Consider the following 22,630-nt stretch of genomic DNA (forward strand, 5'->3'; position numbering starts at 1 on the left):
TTTTCTTTGGTGGGCGCTATCTTCACTGGCTGTGGAATACCACAGGAGGCCACAAAAATTTGCCATGGTAATCAACCAGCTGAAGCTGACATACATAATGGAAGTCCGCAACATCACCTCGTTACCTCCAGCCACCGACCATTACTAGCACACTGGCACTGTCTCATGGCACAGCTCACCTAATCTGAAATGCAGAGCATCCAGGTTCTCCTTTCCCTTGAGCAATGTGGGAACTAACAACCTTCTCAATTTATATGCCACTTCCAAAGTCTGATGGAGGCATAAACGGTCTCCAACTGTTTTGTTTATAACATCTGGCTGGCTCACCTCCTGGCCTAAATAGAGACAGCAGTGGCGTCACACACCAACCTCTCGCTCACCGACACCACCAGCCTCACTGACACGTTGCATGAGTCACTGCCGTCTCTGCCCATGACAGCTACCACCATGCATCATCCTCACCTCCACCTGGTGTTGCCAGATGGCCGTCACCTTGCCAGCCGCTCCACCACATGCTCACCCTCACCACTCGACGAGCTGCTGATGATGTCACCAGACCCGCCTCTGCCAGCAGCCCAAACATGCTCACCCACTTCAGCACAAACGTGGCAATGCTGAAAGCGACCGTGGCACGACACGATCCAACAGTCCCAACTGCCAGTGCAATGAGTGCTACTAATGCCGTAACTCTATCTGCACTGCTGAACTCCCTCATGACAGGGCCGGCCTCAGCTGGTTCCACGAGTGCTCTAGCCCAAATTCCACAAACTACAGAGAATCTTGCTCCTGGCACCCAAATGACAAGGACCACTTGGATTTGGCACATCTGCCTGCTGCTTGGTCTCCCAAAGTCTGTTTGATCATGACACCCATTCTGCTACGCCATTCCTCATAGGTACCACCTTCAAGTTGTCTATCTTCTTGTGGCAACTTGTACAGGACATTGGCACCTCCTCAGCCATTCTCCTGTTGGCAGCAAATAATTCCTCCATTGCTACGTACAGCGTTCTTTGTCATATCCTGGATCTCTAACTGCAACAGGACCTGCCCTGAACCTTCACTGTCACTGATGCCACTGACCCTTTATTGATGAGGAATCCATCGTACACCACCATCTACTCCCTGACATTGCTGGCTGATGCCTCATTGACAACAACACTGGGAGATCAACAAATTGCACCACTCGTTTCCCTGTTCTCTTTTATGTGAAGCAGGTGGCATCTTCCGACCAATACATGACCTCCTGGTGCAATTTCCTGCTTTCACACGCCGATCCAGCATGCCTTGGGAAATCTGCCATTCAACTGTACACTACACTGATACCAGCCCCAGACCATCCATCTTCTGCTAGCCACTTTACCTAGCACTGCATAAACTGAAGATCGCCAAGGCCAAGATTGATAAGCTGCTCACTATTGACATATTGTGTCATTCGAAGGGCCCGCAGACATCCAACTTTACATCACCAAGAAGAAGGATGGCTCCTGGCAGCCATGCGGGGATTACCGGGAGCTAAATGTGCATACTATCTCTGACTGGTACCTGGTGCCATTCTTATGCAGCTACAACAGCGTGCTGGCTGTGGCTACAATCTTCAGCACGATCAACTGCACCAATGCTTTCACCCAGGTTCCTGTCGTACCCAAAGATATTGAGAAGACGCCATTCAGACTCTATGAGAGTCCCTCTATAACCTTTGGCCTCTGTAACACTGCCCAGACATGGCAGCAGTTTTATGAAGGCATCCTGTGGGTTTGGCTCTGTTGGTTCACATATCTGGACAATGTACGCTTCTTTCCGGTTACACCAGAGGAACACAGTGAGCACCTCTCCAGTATTTTTGGACACCTCCAGAAGAACAAAATCATTGTCAACATAGCAAAATGCACACTCAGTGCCAGTGAGATGGAATTCGTGGGCCATGCCATCTCAGTTGCCAGCTCACGTCCCTTGCCCGCACGTACACCACTGCTTTGTCACTGGACTATGAGTCGCTTACCGCTGCCCAGGAACACGACCTAGAACTCGCCCGACTCTGCATGATGCCGCCTCTGGCCCCCGCTTTCAATGCACGCTGGCTCCTGTCTCCAACAGAAGTATCTGGTGTGACTTATCCAATGGCTCACCATGCCCCTTCCTAGCCACTGTCATCCACAAGGCCGAATTCAACCAAATATACAACCTGGCACACCCCAGTTTATTCGCATCTGCCACTCTGGTAATGCAGCACTTCATGTGGCTAGGTATTCAGAGGGACTGCAGGACCTGGGACTGCACCTGCCTCACCTGTCAGTGCGCCAGTGTCCACCACCATGTACACGCCCCCGTCAAGGCTTTCCCAGATGTCAGGCATCACTTCGCCCACATTCATAAGGACATTGTTGACCCCCCCCCCCCCCCCACCTTTATTTGATGGCTGCTACTACCTTTCACCAGGGTGGAAAAGTTCACCCAACGGCCTGAGGCAATGTCAATACCCAATGTTACTGTTGCCATGGCAGCAGCTGCCTTCGTCTCCCACGTGGATTGCAGCTTTGGCTGCCCATGCCACATCACTATGGAATGCGGACACCAATTTATATTAGCCCTTTTACGTGTACTGACAGATCTGTGCAGGGCTGACCTGTACCTGAGATTGAGCTACCACCCAGCTGCCAAAGGCGTGGTAGAACAGCTCCATTGCACCTTGAAGGCCGACCTCGCCTGCCACAACAGGTGGACCGCTGCCCTCCCACTGGTACTTCTCGGTCTCCACGTCCCTCCCAAGGCCGGCCTTGAGATGTTCACTGCTGATCTTGTTTAAGGCCAGATGCTTGCTGTCTGGGCAACTTCCTAGAGCCCGTCAACTTGCCCGCAGAATATGTCATTCCTGAGTTTGTCGCTATATTGCAGGAATGCATGGACCACCTGCAACCCACGCTTCCCTAGCGCCATGGCAAACGCAGAACTTGCGTTCAGTGACCTTGTGTCATGCACCCACATCATATTGTGCATCAATGCTCACCCCAGGTCCTGAAATTTGACTCAAGATGTGCACCTTGCATCTACATGATATGTCGACCAACATTTTAATTGATAGGTTGAAGCCTGCCTATACGCTGCTAACCCCACACCACTCATCTCAATTATCATTTACATCAACAACCCTGCAGACACATACGGCCGCTGATGACGTCACACCCTCCGATGACACCAGCAATGGCACCACACCAAAGTTCATGAGATGCCCACCTACACAACAACAGCCAAAAGCACCGCAGGAAACTCTGATCCAGGTGTCACCAACACAGATGCAGAGGGCACTAAGTTCCTGCTCCTCTACCTCTCCCACAGCCTACCACTGACCCGATGATTTCCCCTCTGCTGCTGTCAACTGCCAGGTACCCCCCCCCCCCCCCCCCCAACACCTCATCACAGGCCCCGATGCTTCTGTAAAATGCAGCCACCCTGTCAACACCATCTTGTTTCTACCTGGCAACGCTGCTACGCCCTCGCTGCCAGAGTCCCACGCTGTCAACCACACCCTGCATCTGTCCACGATTGTGCGTGCAGCTCTAAACGCAGCCTCAGACGATCCTGGCACAGCAACCCCGCCCAGTGCACCACTGCACGCTGTTGGGTGCTGTGGACCAGCACTACTAACACCCGGCCACTCTGCACTCCACATGCCCAATACCTTGACGTGCGGCGCATGCCCCCGCAACAGGGCCAGCACCCCCCTGTCACCCCCTCCTTTGATGCCTCACCGCTGGCACGACACGATCCACCACCTTTATCAGCTTTCACCTCACCATGTTAGTCAACACCACACCTCTGCTCTCACAGGGAGGAGGAAGGGGGAAGATGAAGCTGTGTGGTGGTCTTTTGCTGCACAGCTGTCTTACCAGTTCCGTATACTCGCAACTTGCTACAGCCATCTGGTAAGGCAGCGAGTTTCACCCCTCATGCAGTACTTCCATTTGTGGCTGTCGATCTTGCCTTGCGACAGAACACTTCACCACTATGGGCGCTGACTAACGGTTTAGAACAATAGCAGCCCTTAGTGAGTCTTCCGGGGGATGAGTTTCGCATGTCTTTGTCTGTCCCTCGTAGCGTCCACTTCGGATGCTGCTCCACACTCATGCTGTGAAGATCTGGCCACATGGTGATTCACTTGATGCCAGTGCTTTTGCAGTGCTGCATGATGCCTGGCACGCAATCACTGAGGGTATTGTGTTTTCGTGTCATGCTCTTGTGCAGACTACAAATTTTGCCTCGTGTTTAAGTGCAGAAATATGATATGATGAACACTGGGACGGGCAACGGTTTCTCTGACTGCCGTTTCTATCATGCCATGCTGGGCTAGTGAATTCACATGTCAAATGAGTGACTGATTTACATTTTTGAATCTGAGGCTGTTTGTGTTACTCCGGCCATGTACACTTCTGTCCTTTAGATGTTTGTAACTTCACACATTACTTAGTTCAATAAAGTACAGAATCTTTCTTACCATGTTATTTGTTTCAGCAAAGTAAGGAACCTTCCTACAACTTCTTGAGGTCCACAGATGGCCAAAATTGAAGAATGAAGAGGAAGTAGGAAGAGGAGGAGGAGGAAGAGGAGGAGGAGGAGGAGGAACATAAGTATTTGTATTTAGAAAAAGGTTATGATGAAGTTGACTGGAATACTTCATATAATTACAGGGCTGTCAAGGTTAAAACACTGGAAACAAATGGTTATCTAAAACTTCTACAACAACAGGACTGTTGCTCTAAGAGTCAGAGGGCATGAAAGTAGGCAATAATTCCGAAGGGAGTGAGAGGAGGTTACTTTTCCTCTAGCACTAACAGTTTCCACATTGCAGGGGACAGAAAAATTGATGATTGTTAAGAATAGTGTTTTACTGCTATAAAGTTCTTTTTTTTTTTTTTTTGTGGTTTTAGGGCGCACAACTTCAACGGTCATTAGTGCCCACACTACGTTAGGAATGCACCGCGAGTCACAAGTTTAAAACAGCAACGAAAAAGAAAACACGATAAAAGACAGACTGACAGGCATAGGATTAAAAAAAGAAAACAGTATAATCAAATGTCCTTAGAGAGGGTTGTCAAATTGATAAAATGAAGAACGCGAGCAGCTGCTCGTGGATCATCCGCTAAAATGGCTTCTAGAGTACATGGCAGGCCAAGATCAAGACGCAGTGTGTTAAAATCCGGACAGGACGTTAAAATGTGGCGGACCGTCAGCAATTGCCCCCATGGGCAGAACGGCGCCGGCGCCGGCGCCGGCGCAGCCGTCAGCAGATGGCGATGGCTGAACCGGCAGTGTCCAATTCGTAACCGGGCCAAAACTACCTCCTCCCGCCGAGAAGGGCGGGAGGAGGACGTCCAAGCCACAGGAAGAGATTTCAAGGCCCAAAGCTTGTTGTCTGTAAGTGCAGCCCAATCGGCATGCCACAGTGATAAAATGCGCCGACAAATGACCCTGCTACAATCTGACGAAGGGACACAACAAGAAGCTGTCCGAGGCTGGAGGACCGCAGCCTCGGCCGCGGCATCTGCAGCTTCGTTCCAAGGGATACCGACATGGCCAGGAACCCACATAAAGCTAACCGGAGAACCGACGTCCACCAGCTGCTGAAGAGAGCATTGGATCCGGTGCACGAAAGGGTGAACCGGGTACGGATCACTGAGGCTATGGATAGCGCTCAGGGAATCGGAGCAGATGACATATGCAGAATGTCGGTGGCGGCAGATGTAAAGAACAGCCTGGTAGAGGGCAAAGAGCTCAGCTGTGAAGACCGAACAATGGCCATGGAGCCCATTATTTGAAACTTTGTGCCCCGACAATAAAAGAACACCCGACCCCGTCATTGGTCTTAGAGCCATCTGTATAAATGAAGGTCATATTAATGAACTTCGAACGAAGTTCGACAAAACGGGAGTGATAGACTTAACCGGGGGTAACCTCCTTCGGGAGCGAGCAGATGTCAAGGTGGACGCGAACCTGAGCCTGGAGCCAAGGTGGCGTGTGGCTCTCACCCACTCGAAAGGTTGCAGGGAGTGAAAAATTAAGGTGTTGAAGGAGGCGACGAAAGCGAACTCCAGGGGGTAGCAGGGCAGAGACATACAACCCGTATTGACGGTCGAGAGAGTCATCAAAAAAGGAACGATAAGACGGGTGGTCGGGCATTGCCAGTAGCCGACAGGCATACCGACAAAGCAGTATATCGCGCCAGTAGGTGAGTGGCAACTCACCAGCGTCAGCATGAAGACTCTCGACGGGACTAGTATAAAACGCTCCGATCGCAAGTCGTAAACCCCAATGTTGTATGGAGTTGAGGCGGCGTAAGATGGATGGCTGTGCAGAGGAGTATACCAAGCTCCCATAATCCAGCTTGGAGCGGACGATCGACCGATATAGGCGAAGTAGGATGGTTCGATCCGCTCCCCACGACATACCACTGAGAACACGGAGGACATTTAGAGAACGGGTACAACGAGCAGCCAAATATGACACATGTGGAGACCAACTAAGTTCCCTGTCAAATGTAAGACCTAAAAATTTTGTTGTCTCCACGAATGGGAGAGCAACGGGACCGAGTCGTAAGGACGGTGGGAGAAACTCTTTGTAGTGCCAGAAGTTAATACAGACCGTCTTCTCGGCAGAAAAACGGAAGCCATTGGCGACACTCCAGGAGTAAAGACGGTCAAGAGAACGCTGAAGACAGCGCTCCAGGAAACACGTACGCTGCGCGCTGCAATAGATGGTAAAATCGTCCACGAAAAGGGAGCCGGATACATCAGCTGGGAGGCAATCCATTATTGGATTGATCGCTATGGCGAAGAGAGCGACGCTCAAAACTGAGCCCTGTGGCACCCCATTCTCCTGGCGAAAGGTGTCTGACAGGACAGAACCCACACGTACCCTGAACTGTCGATCCATTAAAAAGGAACGAATAAAAAGAGGGAGGCGACCGCGAAGGCCCCATATATGCACGGTGCGGAGAATGCCCGCCATCCAACAGGTGTCGTAAGCCTTCTCCAAATCAAAGAACACAGCCGCGGTCTGGCGCTTCCGCAAGAAGTTATTCATAATGAAGGTCGACAAGGTAACCAGATGGTCAACAGCAGAGCGGCGCCTACGAAATCCACATTGTACATTGGTAAGTAGGTGTCGAGACTCGAGCAGCCAAACCAATCGAGAGTTAACCATTTGCTCCATCACTTTACAGACACAGCTGGTAAGCGAGATGGGTCGATAACTGGAAGGCAAGTGCTTGTCCTTCCCCGGCTTAGGAATCGGGACAACAATAGACTCAGGCCAGCATGCGGGAACATGCCCCTCAATCCAGATGCGATTATAAGTACGAAGAAGAAAACCTATACCCGCAGGAGAAAGGTTCTTCAGTATCTGAATATGAATAGAATCAGGCCCTGGATCAGAGGACCACGATCGGCCAAGTGCGTTTTCGAGTTCCTGCATGGTGAATGGGGCATTATAACTTTCACGATTCGAAGAGCGGAAGTTAGGTGGCCTAGCCTCTGCCTGTTTGCGGGGGAGGAAGGCAGGGTGGTAATGAGCGGAGCTTGAAACCTCTGCGAAAAAGTGGCCGAAGGCATTGGAGACAGCCTCAGGGGCCACAAGGACGTCATTCGCGACCGTCAAGCCAGAAACTGGTGAGTGGACCTTAGTGCCAGATAGCCGGCGCAGGCTACCCCAGACAACAGAAGAAGGAGTAAAACTGTTGAAGGTGCTTGTGAAAGCAGCCCAGCTGACTTTCTTGCTTTCTTTAATAATACGACGACACTGTGCACGTAATCATTTATAATTGATACAATTCGCCACTGTAGGGTGGCGTTTAAAGGTGCGTAAAGCACGTCTACGAGCACGTAAAGCGTCTCTACATGCTGCGGTCCACCAGGGGACCGGTACGCGACGTGGAGAAGAAGTAGGGTGAGGGATGGAATATTCAGCAGCAGTGAGAATGACTTCCGTGAGGTGTGCGACCTGACGATCGCAGCTTGTGAAGGTTTGATCCTGAAAGGTCGCCCTGGAAGAGAAGAGCCCCCAGTCTGCTTTGGAGATGGTCCAACTAGATGAGCACGGAGAGGGGGTATGCTGCAGGAGATGGATAACACACGGGAAGTGGTCGCTCGAATATGTATCAGAAAGTGCATACCACTCAAACCGGTGTGCAAGTTGGGGAGTACATATAGAGAGCTCTAAATGGGAATAGGTGTGAGATGTGTCCGAAAGAAAAGTAGGGGCACCAGTATTGAGGCAGACAAGATTGAGATGGTTGAAAAGGTCTGCTAACAGGGAGCCCCTCGGGCAGGATGCTGGAGAGCCCCAAAGGGGATGGTGGGCATTGAAGTCACCAGTTAACAAAAATGGTGCAGGTAGCTGAGCAAGTTGCATCATGTCTGCCCTGGTAACGGCAGACGACGATGGAGTGTAAACGGTACAAATGGAAAATGTAAAAGTGGGGAGAGTAATGCGGATGGCAACTGCCTGCAGGCCGGTGTGCAACATGATGGGATCGTAGTAAATATCATCCCGGACCAGCAACATAACCCCTCGATGAGCCAGGATACCTACCACAGGGGGTAGGTCAAAACGCACAGAGGTGTAGTGTGCCAAGGCAATTTGATCGCATGGGCGTAGCTTCGTTTCCTGGAGGGCTACGACGAGCGGACGGTGCAAGCGGAGCAGCAACTTCAAGTCCTCTCCGTTGGAGCGAATGCTGCGAATATTCCAGTGAATAAGTGCCATCGTAAGAAGAAAAGGAAGATGAAAGAAGGGGTCACCTCAAAGGCCGCTGAGGGCCTGGCTTCGAGCGAGCACTGCCACCGCTATCAGTAGGCGGACAGTCATCGTCCATTGGGTCCATAGGTTCATCGGCCATCTTGGGAAGATGGCCGGGAGGGGGAGCTTCCTCCGCCGGTGAACGGCCAGATGTTCGGCGACCAGCGGTGCAGCCAGGCGAAACAGATGACGGCCTGGGGCGGCAACCGCTGGGTGGCGCAGGAGAAGAAATGCGCCGTGGCGGAGAAGGAGAATTGTGCTTCCTATGAGCCTTCTTGGAAGGTCGTTTGGTGGAAGTACTGGTCGAAGGCTGGGAGGTCGAGGTACGTAGGAAGTCTGCACGGGATGGTTCCTTCTTGAAGGCCCGTGCATCTGACTTCGGGGTCTTCGTCTTAGCAGAAGCTGATGAAGGGGCTGGTGTCTGTGGGGTGATGGGAGGAAGAGGAGACGTCGACCGCGCGATCTTAACACTGGCCGAACGGACGACCGTGGTGCTGAAGGTCAGATCGCATGTCTGGGTTGCCACCTCCCTGGTAGTCCGAGGAGAGGTGAGGACAGTACTGTATTTCCCCGCTGGGAGCAGCGTGGGCTTCCTACTAGCCAATAGCTTGCGAGCGGCCAAGGTGGACACTTTCTCTTTGACCCGAATTTCTTGGATACAGCGTTCTTCCTTATAGACAGGACAGTCACGGGAGGATGCGGCATGGTCACCCTGACAGTTCACACAACGAGGAGACGGAGGTGGACAGTCACTCTCATGGGCATCCCTGCCACAAGTGACACATTTAGCCGCATTGGAACAAGACTGTCGAGTGTGATTGAAACGCTGACACTGGTAGCAGCGCGTAGGTGTCGGGACATAGGGGCAAACAGAAATAACCTCGTAGCCCGCCTTGATGCGCGATGGCAGCTTAACACTATCAAAGGTCAAGAAAAGTGTCCGGGTCGGTACAAAGTCATTGTTGACCTTTTTCATGACCCTGTGGACAGCCGTCACGCCCTGCTCCGCGAGGAAAGATTGAATCTCCTTGTCAGTCAATCCGTCGAGGGATCTAGTACAGACCACACCACGAGACGAATTCAAAGTTCGGTGAGCCTCCACCCGGACAGGGAACGTGTACAGGAGTGTGGCTCGAAGCAGTTTTTGTGCCTGGAAGGCGCTCTCAGTTTCTAGTAATAAGGTACTGTTACGCAACCTGGTACAAGATTTGACAGATCCGGCTATGGCATCTACGCCCTTCTGGATAACGAAAGGGTTGACAGAGGAAAAATCCTTTCCGTCCTCAGATCGAGAAACGACGAGGAATTGTGGGGCAGGCGGTAGTACTTTGGTCACTGGTGGCTGGTCAAGTTTCCGTTTTTGGGCAGAAGTCGAGAGAGATGGAGTGAAATCCATTGCAGAGGAATCCCCCACGATTGCCAGCGTCTCCGATGGCGCGCTCCTTCCTTGTGGGGACCCTCTCAGAGGACACTCCCGCCTTAGGTGAATGTTTACACCTCAGGTCACACCTCCCGAGAAACAGATGGAGGGACCAATCGGCATGGTCAGAAGGTATCATGCTCAGGCAATCACCCCTCCCTGGGCCTGGCCTTTACCAGGGGGTACGTGCGTGCCTTACATGTCTACCCAGGGCGGGGAATTACGCGTTACCCCGTCACCGGCTACGCGCGCGAACGCGTGGGTCGGCCTTCAGGCGCGCACAGGGAGGAAGGAAGAAGGGGAAAAAGAAGAGAGAGAGGGAGAGAGAGAGGACAGACTGTCTCAAACGCCGAGGCGGAGACCAGAGAAGGCAAGGAGAAGAAGGCAATGAGAAGGCAAGGAGAAGAAGGCAAGGAGAAGAAGGCAAGGGAAAGAGTAAGGAAGACAGTGAGGTGGAGAAGAGCAAAGAAAGGAACCAACCAAAGGAAGGAAGAAACGAGAAGTGAAAAAGCAAAATGACCGCAAATAGAGGTCGTGGAACCGTCCGTCTCCGGACGCAGGCGCTAACTATCCCCTTGAGGGGGAGGGACTCCTTTTAGTCGCCTCTTACGACAGGCAGGAATACCTCGGGCCTATTCTAATCCCCGGACCCGCAGGGGGGTGCTATAAAGTTAATGTTTATTGATAAATAAAGTTGGTTAAGAACAAATATTAAGTGTTCCTACACATAAAACTGCAATACCACCATATAGGGTAAACCAGATTCAAGGAGCATAACAGGGTCAAAGAGGGTAGGGTGAGGGCACGGAGACTAGAAGTTTGAGGGAAAGCAGTTTGCCGGATTGTGATTGTGCCCTTCCATTCTTTGTAGGTCTGTGAATTGGAGACTGAGAAGAGAAGTCCCTGCTCTCTCCATCCCACTATGCCATAAAAAGCCTCAACATCGTGATTCTCAAAGTTATACCAAACCTCCTGCAGCTTGCCTTGTGAAACACTGGTGACACAGAGCACAGACACTGCCAGGGGGTGTTTATTTTCCACAATCCACTGAAGGCGGATATGAGTTAGTAATAATACTAGGATAAGAAAAGCATATGGACAGATTCCACATAAAGCTCTGCATGCTGTTCTACACTGCTAGAGGGGACATTGACTCTTAGTCATCATGTACAGCAGTTGTAGCATTCTTGTGGGAAACCACGAGCACTGCTAACTTTTCAGTTTACACACTGACTACACCTCTCCAGCAATTCTTGTCCAGTACTCTTGTGCAGGTAGACAAAATAACTTTACTGAGGTGGTGTTTATATTGTGGAGTTATTTTCAGTTTGTTAAGGGAGCACTTATTTGCAATAGTTAAGTGAGCTTTTATGTGAAATACTTCCCTATGAACAATGACTGAGAAGAGCTTAATTTGTAAGTGTGATGTTGTCAATGATTTGTGCAGTGTCAGTGGCAAAAAGACTGGATTGACAAATGTTGCATCTTGCTGCTGTTTGTCATTCATAACATATTGTAATCACTTGACTGTCAATTACTGAATAACCAGAAAGTTACTGCACTTTGCTCATCATTAATTGTGTTACTAGTGGACTGCCTAAACATCTTACATTCAGGGATCGCTGGCACTTGTAGAGTGGGCAGCACTTAATGGAGCCACTAACCACACATTCACAGTGTATCTTGCAAGGGGATGTCAGTATGTATGATGGAATAGGAATGATCATGTTCAGATCAAGCACAGTAGTATGCTGTCAATCCATTGCTTGACTTATGTTGAAATATCTCAAGTTTATAAGACCTAGGTGGCCTACCTCTGTTACAGAGAGAGAGTGAATTTAGACCTCTGGGCCTCTTCAGATGTAGGGAGAACTGAGGCTGATGTGACACATTTGATATCCTCATGCTGCGAGGAGTATTCCAGCTATTGATAGCGAAGATGATGAAATTGACGTAAAAAATACACATTGCCCGCACGTTATGCTTGGGGTAGCCCCTTCAGTGTGTATCACATAATACCTCAGTTAACAACCGTGAATAAGTACTCACTCAATAAGCTGAAAATAATTGCACTAATAAATGGTTCAAATGGCTTCAAGCACTATGGGACGAAACATCTGAGGTCATCTGTCCCCTAGACTTAGAACTACTTAAACCTAACTAACCTAAGGACATTACACACATCCATGCCCAAGGCAGGATTCGAACCTGCAACTGTAGCAGCAGTGCGATTCCGGACTGAAGTGCCTAGAACCCCTTGGCCGCAGCGGCTGGTGCAAATAAATGTGAGCTATGAGAATATATGAAAAGGATAGTTGTTACTCGCCATAAAGTGGAGAGGTTGAGTCGGAGATAGGCAGCAAGTAAGCTTTTGGTCAAAAAGTTCTTCTTCAAAAGAAACACACACACACACACACACACACACACACACACACACACACACACACACAAGACCACAGTCTCTGGCTGCTGAGGACAGATTCAGCAATGGTAGCAACTATCCTTTTCATAATGTTGTCGTTATTCCATTATTGTTATTTTTCATTGTTTGATTGAGCTAAGAGAAGTTATTTTGTCTACTCACATGAGAGAACTGGGCACAAAATTCTGGGGAGATACAGCATTTCTGTAAACTGAAAAGCAAGCAGCACTCATGATGGTGAAAGTTGCTTTCCCCAGAAGAACACTAGAGTTGCTGTAAAGGATGACTAAGAATCCATTTCCCTCTAGCACTATAGAAGAGTGTGCAGAGTTTTAGGTACATTCTGTCCATACACTTTTCTTGCATTAGCATTATTATTAACTTATACCTGTATTCCACATAGTGGAAACACATACTGTGGAAAACAAATGACCCCACGCATGTCTGCACACTGAGTGCCAGTAATTCATAAGGCAAGCAGTGCATGGGTCAATATAACTTTGTGAAACATCATCTAGTTGCATTTTGTATTGCAGTGCAGTAGAGAGGGTGGGAAATCCCCTGCCCATTCTTCACTTTAGAGTCCTATGAAGCAGGGTAGTTCACAACAACAGCCGGGGACCTATCTTCCCTCACAATTCGACTCCACATAATGTTCTAGCCTGTTAAACAAGCTATCCCTTAAAATGATTCTATTGCACTATGTTCTTAAACAACTTTATTTAACAGGAAACATTAATTTTATGCCATCAAAACTATTTTTAATAATCTGCTATGCAGGTACCATTAGTCCTGGAGAGAAAAAAAGGAATAGGATCTTTTTTTGTGAGAAATTTAATGTTGTTTAATTTTGCACTGGGAAACATTTTGAGTTACTCAAGAAAAACTTCTCAAGAAAAACTTCAGAAAGTGCCTTAAAAGCCCCCCCCCCCCCTCCCCCCTCCCTATCACCATGGTAACACCCCAGCAGTAGGGCTTTTTAGCAAGTTGTTTATGACATTCCTTCCTACACAAAACTTTTCCCTTAATTTTCCTTCATCCGCTAGACTGTTAACGGTGATGCATGAGATGGGGATATATCCTATTATAAAGCCGTACCCCCACAGAGTTTAATCATTTCACACAATTGGACCAGTTATGAAGAGAGAACTAACTAGCTTTCCCTGTACAGTCTGGACTACAGATAACGTTTATAATGAGAAAACTGTAGGCCTTTGGACTCCTCAGCTCTCCGCTTAGCGTGACATTACAGCTCTGTATCTGTCTCACGGTTAAAAATGGTCAGTCCTACATGACAAACTAAAACTCTGGCCATACGGTGCTCATTCAACACGATTTGAGGTGACATTGTGTTTTACATCAATATTAAAACTGTCACTGTCACACAGTGAAGAATCCACCAGCATTTCACCAGAAATGCCTCCATAACACTTAAGTTACAGTTTTGTGTGGTATTCTGATTTCAGGAATTGTATTTAATAATAATAATAATAATAATAATAATAATAATAATAACAACAATAATATGGAGCTACAGTAACAGTAACTGCCAAGTGCAATGTCAATCAACATGAAAGAAATGTTCCAAAAAGATGGAACCATAGCCCAAAGTATTAGGACTGCCATACATATTATTGATCACAGGTTTTCCCTTAACATAACCTAAAGCTTAGCAATGTTCCTTGACCCTAACGCTCATCACAGCTATCTTGTCAGTTATTTCTTCTTGGAGCAAACACCTGAGATCTGAGGTCGACATTCTCAAACCTCTTACAACAGATGGCCTTAAAGCTACCATTAATGGAAAAATTACAGCTGTGCCACAACAAATGTAGTTAAGCACAATGCAGAACCTTGAAGACAGGTTCCTGGCATGTGTTCAAAAAGAAACACTACTGCCATGACGATCTTCCACAATTATATAGTAATGACACAGCAGTGTTTTTTACTGACTTTTGTTGCAAGCGTAAAACATATATGCACACACATGCATGTGCCCACGTCCACATGCTGCCCCTCCCCCCCCTCCTCCCGCAGACACACACTACTCACATAAGAATAAGATAGCAACTTGAGGAAATACTTACCAGAAAGAGAGAGAGTAGTCACCAACAAAGGTTTCACTCTCCCGAACTAAGAAAGTGCCATCTCCCAAATGACTGTAATCTTTTAGTAATGTCTCTGCTTCTGTTCTGCCACTCGCCAGTTTTCCATGGAACCATTTTTCACTGAAGTGCAGGTCATCATTTGGAATGCCCTATACCAACATGTATTGACTTAGTACTAATAACATTATTAAATAAGATACTATAATATATTTTAAACTAGTACACATTTAAAAGTTATTGGTTCCTATTTTCTTCTACTCACAGTTCCTCTAAAGAATTTAAATAAAAAGATTGCCAGGACAATAGTGTGTTGTTCTCTCTCTGACACATAAAACAGCATTGTGTCACTACGGGGATTTCACAATTCCTCTGCGTATGGTCAAAGTAAGTGGCACACAGATATGATTCCCACTGCACAACACATCCACAACAGATTTATGTATATCCCATTTATGTTGAGTGGTTTTTCTCCCATAATACAATTTATTCTGCTACCACCATACATGTGAATCAATAGTAATTATTCATTTGATGTGGCAATTCTTTTCAGTAGTTCTATGGTCCAATCACAATATTTTCAATCCTATTTCAATTATAAATTAAAAACATCAGGATAAAAAGAGTGATCTTTATGTAGGTCCCTCTGTAACATATTGCAGTGTATGGTGTGATCTCAAACACTGTGCCCATCCCAGCACTGTGCTATATGGACTGCTGCAACACAGGTTGTTATTTGGTTTAAGTCCTAAAAATAATTACATTATATTCTTCTTGTAGTTGGCACTGGATCTTATGTGCAACTAAACATGATATTTCACCAGTCCACTTGGGCTCCATGTCTGGATGGAAATTTTCCATCTTTTAATAAATATAAGACATAACTGCTGACAAACATAAAATAGTGATGATGCTTTTGTTTTGTGTGTGTGTGTGTGTGTGTGTGTGTGTGTGTGTGTGTGTGTGTTAGCAGTACCAAACATTTTGCCCCCTGAAGGTAAGTAATGCCCCATAATTCTGCCTCATATCTACTAGTTCTCTTGAGTAAATTTTCCTTTGGTATAACTGTCCATTATCTCACTGAGCTGATGGTGCACCAGATTGGTAAAAGGCCTCACTGTTTCTTTAATCACTGCCTCATTCAATTTCAATTCAATTTCAATTTTTTTCTTTGCTTTCTTCTTACCTGCAAGATTTTTTGTTCCATGGACAAGTACATTTAATAAGTTATTGTTACTTTTTCAATGTCTGTATAGTTATTATTCTCTAAGACACTACACCCCTGGGTTTCCTTCACTGTCAGCAAAACATATTTGCAACGAAATCATAAAATGGAGCCTTTTGTATACTCAAACATCCAAAACCAGCATACAAGCCCATGACCTAATTTCCATGACATACTCGTTAGAGTGGGCGAAAAACAAACTGTAAGTACAAATACTTTAAAAATATATCACTGAGTTCAAAAGCAAGTGATATCCTGGGGAAATGATATAGTCCATGGATTAATTGGTACTATACAATGACTATGCTTCCCCAGACTGGAAAGGTGAAAAGAAAACCTTAAACTCAGCTAGCAAATGAACTAAAATGGGTGATGAATCTCAGAGATGACACATATCAGCTATACAAATGGTGCCACATCCCAAAAAATTATATATATATAGCCAACCAATAGATGCAGAACAGAGACAATCAATTAATGCTAAATTCAGATGTGTTCACACATTAAGTGACAACTCATACAGACCAGTTGGTTTGTGGAAAAATTAGCAAGGTTTAGGTACAGACAAAGCAAAATTTGCAGTTAATCTCACAACTCCTGTTAAGAAACTTAACCGGTACTTTATTTTATAACTAGTAGCATTGATTAAACAAAAATAAAACTTACTAATTATTCCATGGGCGAAAATGACTACAGCAACAATTTTCTAACTCAAACACGTTACTGACAATACCATCAAAAAAATCCAGTATGCCCATCAAATCAGCATTTACCAAATACAATGACTTTGCAGTACACTTATAAATTACAGTCCACGATCGGCTTCATGACTACTTAGAAATGAATAATGCACTAGGTACCAAGTTGGCTTCCGCAAACACTGTAATACAACATCTACTTAAATAAATGTGACTGATAACTTGAAGTTAGACAAGGCCACTAGCATGTGGTTTCTATATTTCAGAAAAGCCTTTAATTCCCCTGACTGACATTTTACATGCTACATTTAGCAGCCTAAAATTTTCCCCAACTCTAATATAAAAGCTTTTCTCACACCTGATGTTCCACCAACAAAAGGATAATGTTTGAAGCCACAATACTAACACTGGAGACATGTAGTATCAGGAGCCCCAATGTTCAGTATTTGGCCAGATACTCTTCGCACTGTATTCCACCAAAGACATTTGATCAGATCTGTTGCACTGTAAATACTACATGTATGCTGATGACTTTTAGTTACACTTACACACACAACCAATTAACATGAGGACAGCTATCAAGAATGTCAATGCTGACTTGTGTACGTTTTTACAACAGACATAGAAGACTGAGTTAATACTTCAACTATTCAAAACCAAAGCAATCTAGATTGGTCGTTCTAGCCTTATTCTCCAGACATTTAAAGTATACTTCCTGTATTTTGTACATAATAAGAAAAATATAAGTTGTGTCCGTCAGCAAAGAGTGCAGCAATAATATTAGATGGAAACTTAAAATGGGCTGCATATACAGGTACAGTTAGCCAGAAAGTATCAATATTTCCCCATGCACTAGGAAAACATAAACGACCCTTCCCCTTATACCTCAGAAAGAAAGTTGTGCAAATGCTTGTACTTCCAGTTGATTACAACAGTGTTACCACACAAGGTCTTTCTAGGCACAGTCTAAGCTGTTGAACAATGCATGCATGCAACATATTTCTGATGTTAGCAATTTTGATTTCCTCTTCAAAGAACACCACCTTATTCTAGTACTGACCACATGGGCAGAGACGTTTGTGTGTTCATGTGAAGGAGAGGACAGTAGAGCTACTGACAGGGCCTCCCATGCTGGACAGGCCTCAACTCATGAACCTGATGAAGTGTGTCACAACACATCTCTTCCCACGTCCCTTTCCATAGTTCTTGGCATCCAACCCAAAGTGTGATGTCATTCGTGCCAAGTGGTGCATGCTACATGGGAAGATGTGTTGCGAATGGAGTTTTGGGAATACTGGGTGACCTACATCTACGTATACTCTCTGTAAACCACTCTGAAGTGCATAGCAGAGACACATCCCACTGTATCAGGGCTTTTTCCCATTCCATTCACATATGGAGTGTGGGAAAAACGATTGGTTAAATCTCTCTTTGCATGCTGTAATTAATTTAATCTTATCCTCATGATCCTTATGGGAGCAATATAAAGGGGCTCACAGTATACTCCTAGAGTTATCATTTAAAGCTGGTTCTTGAAACTTTGTTAATGGTTTACATTTATCTGCAAGACTCTGCCAGTTCAGTTCTCAACAAATCAGTGACACTCTCCAGTGGGCCAAACAAACATTTGATCATTTGTGCTGCCCTTCTCTGTATATGTTCAATATCCCCTGCTAATACTATTTGATATGGGTCCCACACACATGGGTAGTATTCTAGAATGGGTCACACAAGTGATTTTCAAGCAATCTCCTTTGTAAACGGATGGCATTTCCCAAGTATTCTACCTGTTTTACCCCCAATTACGCCTAATGTGACTATCCCATTTCATGTCTCTACTAAATGTTCCATCCAAGTATTTGTATGAGTTTACGCATTCCAACTGTGACTCACTAATATTATATTTATAGGATACTACATTTTTTTTTTTCGTTTTTTGAAGTGCACAATTTTATTTTTTGTAAAATATTTAAAGCAAGTCACCAATCGCTGCATCACTTTTAATCTTATCAAGGTCTGATAATATTTGCACAGCTTCATTCAGACAGTAATTCATTATAGATAATTACAGTGCTCGCAAAAAGTCTGATAATTAATATACAGCATGAACAAGGGTCCCAACACATTTCCCTAAGGTACATCTGAAGTTACTTCTACATCTGACGATGACTCTCCATCCACGATAACATGCTGCATCCTCCCTACCAAGAAATCCTCAATCCAGCCACATATTTTGTCTGGTAGCCCATATGGTTCTACTTTTGATAATAGGCATAGGTGTGGTACCGAGTCAAATGCTTTTCAGAACTCGAGAAATACTACATCTAACGTGACTGCCTTGGTCCATGGCTCTCAGGGGGTCATGTGAGAAAAGTGCGAGTTGGGTTTGACATGATCTATGTTTTCAAAATCCATGCTGGTTGGCATGGAGGAGGACATTCCGTTCGAGATACCTCATTATGTTGGGGATCACAATATTTTCTACGGTTCTACAACAAATGGATGTCACTGATATTGGACAGTAGTTTTGTGGATCACTTTGGCTACCCTTCTTGTAGACAGGTGTGACCTGTGCTTTCTTCTAGCTACTGGGCACAGCTTTTTGTTCAACAAATCTACAATAGATCTACAATAGATTATAGTTAACGGAGGGCCTAACTCAGCTGCGACTGGGTATAGCATCTGATAGGGATTCCATTAGGCCCTGGAGGTTTGTTCAATTTTAACAATTCCAACTGTTTCTCAACAGCACTGACACTAATATCTATTTCACTCATCTTTATGGTGGAAGGAGAATTAAATTGGTACAATACTCCTGGATTGTCCTTTCTGAAGCAAGATTTGAAAACATAATTAAGCATTTCAGCTTTTGCTTTGGTACTTTCAATTTCAGTTTCTGTTTCATTTGCTAGGGACTAGATGCTAACTTTGGCACCACTAACAACCTTTACACATGACCAGAATTTCTTTGGATTTTGTAAAAGATCATAAGACAACACTCTGCTATAGCAGTCAATGAAAGCTTCACACATTGTTCTCTTGATTGCAAAACACATTTCATTCAGCTTCTTTCTATCTGTACCGCTATGTTTTGTTTTATACCTGTTATGCAGTAGTCTGTGTTTCATTAGAAGTTTCATTAAAGTGACTGTATACCACAGAGGATCTCTCCCATTATGAACTGCCCACTGGATACATATCTATTCAGTGCATAGTCAAGTATTCTTTTAACTTAACTTGAGCCATAGTTCACCACTTGTTCTTGTCCTGATCTAGAAGTTTAAATTCCTCACTTGGGTATGACACTACTGTTTCTGTCTAGTTTGCTAAACATGTAAGTATCTGTGTTTTGGAATACATTGTAGCTACAACTGCCTCATGGTAACTGATAACAGTTTTGATGTGGACTTCTTGAAAGAGCCAGTTCTGTTTGTTGCTGTTAGATCAAACATATTTCAATCATGAGTGAGGTTCTTAACTGTCTATTCCATGTAGTTTTCAGAGAAGGCATTTAGTAACATTTCACAGGATGTATTGCTACACCCACCACTAACAAAACTATAATTATCCCAATTGGCTGTTGGATGATTCGTGGAGACCTTAATGATCACAATATGATTAGGAAACTTACTTACAAGCAAACTGAGTTTTCCTCTGAAGTTTTCAGTGACATCAAGAGTAGAATCTGTTGGTTGATAGAAGGATCCTATTATAATTTTATGTCATCTCTGATACTGTATCCTGCACAAACAATAGGAAAGGCAAATGGGAAATTGAGGTGGTGTATTTGTCGCAGTAAACTCGAAATTGAAATCCACCGAGATAGAATTTGAAGCTGCGTGTGACATTGTTTGGGCAAGACTCAGTATCAGGTGTGGGCATAAAATAACAACTGGATCCTTCTATTGATCACCAGCCACATATCCTGAATAAACAGAAACCTTTAGAGAAAACCTAAGTTCACCTGTACGTAAGTTCCCCAATCATATTGTAATCATCGGTGAAGACTTTAATTATCCAACAATTAACTGAGAAAATTACAGTGAGCACGGTACGACATTCTGTGAAACATTACTAAATGCCTTCTCTGTAAACTACCCAGAAGAGATAGTTAGGAACCCCGCTCATGATGGAAGTATACTGTATCTAATGTCCGCCTCCATAGCGCAGTGATAGCGTTACCGCCTACCATGCAAGGGGGCCCAGGTTCAATTCCCAACACAGGACTGGTTGTTGTGTGTCCATCATCATTGACATGCAAGTCACTGAAGTGGCATCAACTAAAAAGACTTGCAACATGGTGGCCGAACCCCAAAGGGGTTATCCCAGCAAATAAATGCCATATGATCATTTCAGTTTTACTGGATCTAATGGCAACAAATAGCCCTGACCTCTTTGGGAATGTTCACATCGAAACCAGTATCAGTGACCATGACATGGCTGTGGCAACTAAAGACAACTAAAACAAGCAAGATGACATATATGTTCACTCAACTAGATAAAAAATCAGTAGTGTCATATCTCAGTGAGGAACTTCAAAGTTTTAGCACGTAGAGGAACTATGGCTCAGGTTTAAATGAATAGTTGACCATGCACTAGATAGATATGTACCCAGTAAAATAGTTCATAATGGGGGGAACCTCCTTGGTATATAGTCACTGTAAAGGAATTTCTAAAGAAACAGAGATTACTGCATTAAAAAAAAAGCAGCATAGGGCCGTAGATAGACTAATGCTGAATGAAACACGTTTGGTTGTCAAGAGAGCAATGCATGATGCCTTCAGTGACTACCATAGCAGAATATTGTCAAATGAGATTTCACCGAGTCCGAAGGGATTCTGACCATACGTAAAGGCTGTTAGTGGCACCAAAGTTAATGTCCAGTCCCTCGTGAATGAGACAGGAACTGGAACGTAGGGTAGCAAAGCAAAAGCTGAAATGCTTAACTTTCCAAATGTTCCTTTACAAAGGAAAACCCAGGAGAATTGCCCCAATTTAATCCTTGGACCACTGGAAAGGTGAATGAAATAATTATCAGTGTCAGATGTTGACAAAAAGCTGAAATCATTAAAATTGGACAAAGCTCCAGGGCCCGATGGAATCCCTGTCAGATTCCGTACTGAATTTGGGGCCGAGTTAGCCCGTCACCTAACTACAAGCTATTGTACATCCCTCAAATAAAAAACCATGCCCAGAAGAACAGATATAAAATGCTGACTGGCTAAAGTACAAAAAGCATTGCTGAAGAAGAGGAATTGGTTACCACCTAACATAAATCTAACTGTTAGGAAATCTTTTCTGAATGTATTTGCCTGGAGTGTAGACTATGCTACAGGAAAATGCTGAAGATTATACTGGATAGATTGAGAAATTATGAAGTACTGAATTGAACTGGGAAGAAAAGAAATATGGCAGAGCTTAACTAAAAGAAGGTATCGAATGACAGAGCTCCTTTTGAGATATGAAGGACTTATCAGTTTGGTAATGGAGGGAAGTGTCAGGGTAAAAATTACGGGGAAGACCATAGGATGAATACATAAGCAGGTGCAAATGGGCTTAGGTTGCAATAATTCTTCAGAGAGGAAAAGGCTTGTGCACCATAGAGGAGCATGGAGAGCTGCATCAAATCAGTCTTCGGACTGAAGACCACAAAAACCACCACCTCATTTTTGTACTCTTACCCATAATCATACTTGTTTTATCCCTGTTGTTGTTATTGCTACAAGATGTACAACTTTGCTTTCGCCGTTTTTTTCCCCAGCATTTAAGGCTTTAATGAAACAAATTGGTTAAACATGTGTCATTCAAAGTATTTTCCATTGCTGGCCACTACTTTCTCCCATCTTCTGGGCAGTGTATGAATCCCGCGCTGAAAAAATCTTTTTGAAGCAATCCACAAATCGATCCAATTTGTGACTTCTTCACGAGATCGGAAGTGTTGGTCAGCCAGGCCATGTGCCATTGATCTAAACA

At 45.2% G+C, this 22,630-nt stretch overlaps 1 protein-coding gene across 1 annotated transcript in view; it reads right to left on the minus strand.

Annotated features, from left to right (window-relative positions):
- The window catches only part of LOC124612534 (1-phosphatidylinositol 4,5-bisphosphate phosphodiesterase gamma-1), a 258,728-nt gene that overhangs the window by 139,027 nt on the left and 97,071 nt on the right, over positions 1–22,630 (minus strand). The window contains exon 10 of the mRNA XM_047140800.1: positions 14,717–14,886. Within this exon, the coding sequence (XP_046996756.1) occupies positions 14,717–14,886 (170 nt within the window). The remainder of the gene's footprint in view (positions 1–14,716; positions 14,887–22,630) is intronic.

The sequence above is a fragment of the Schistocerca americana genome, chromosome 4 (genome assembly GCF_021461395.2).
Source record: "Schistocerca americana isolate TAMUIC-IGC-003095 chromosome 4, iqSchAmer2.1, whole genome shotgun sequence".
NCBI classification, from domain to species: Eukaryota; Metazoa; Arthropoda; class Insecta; order Orthoptera; family Acrididae; genus Schistocerca; species Schistocerca americana.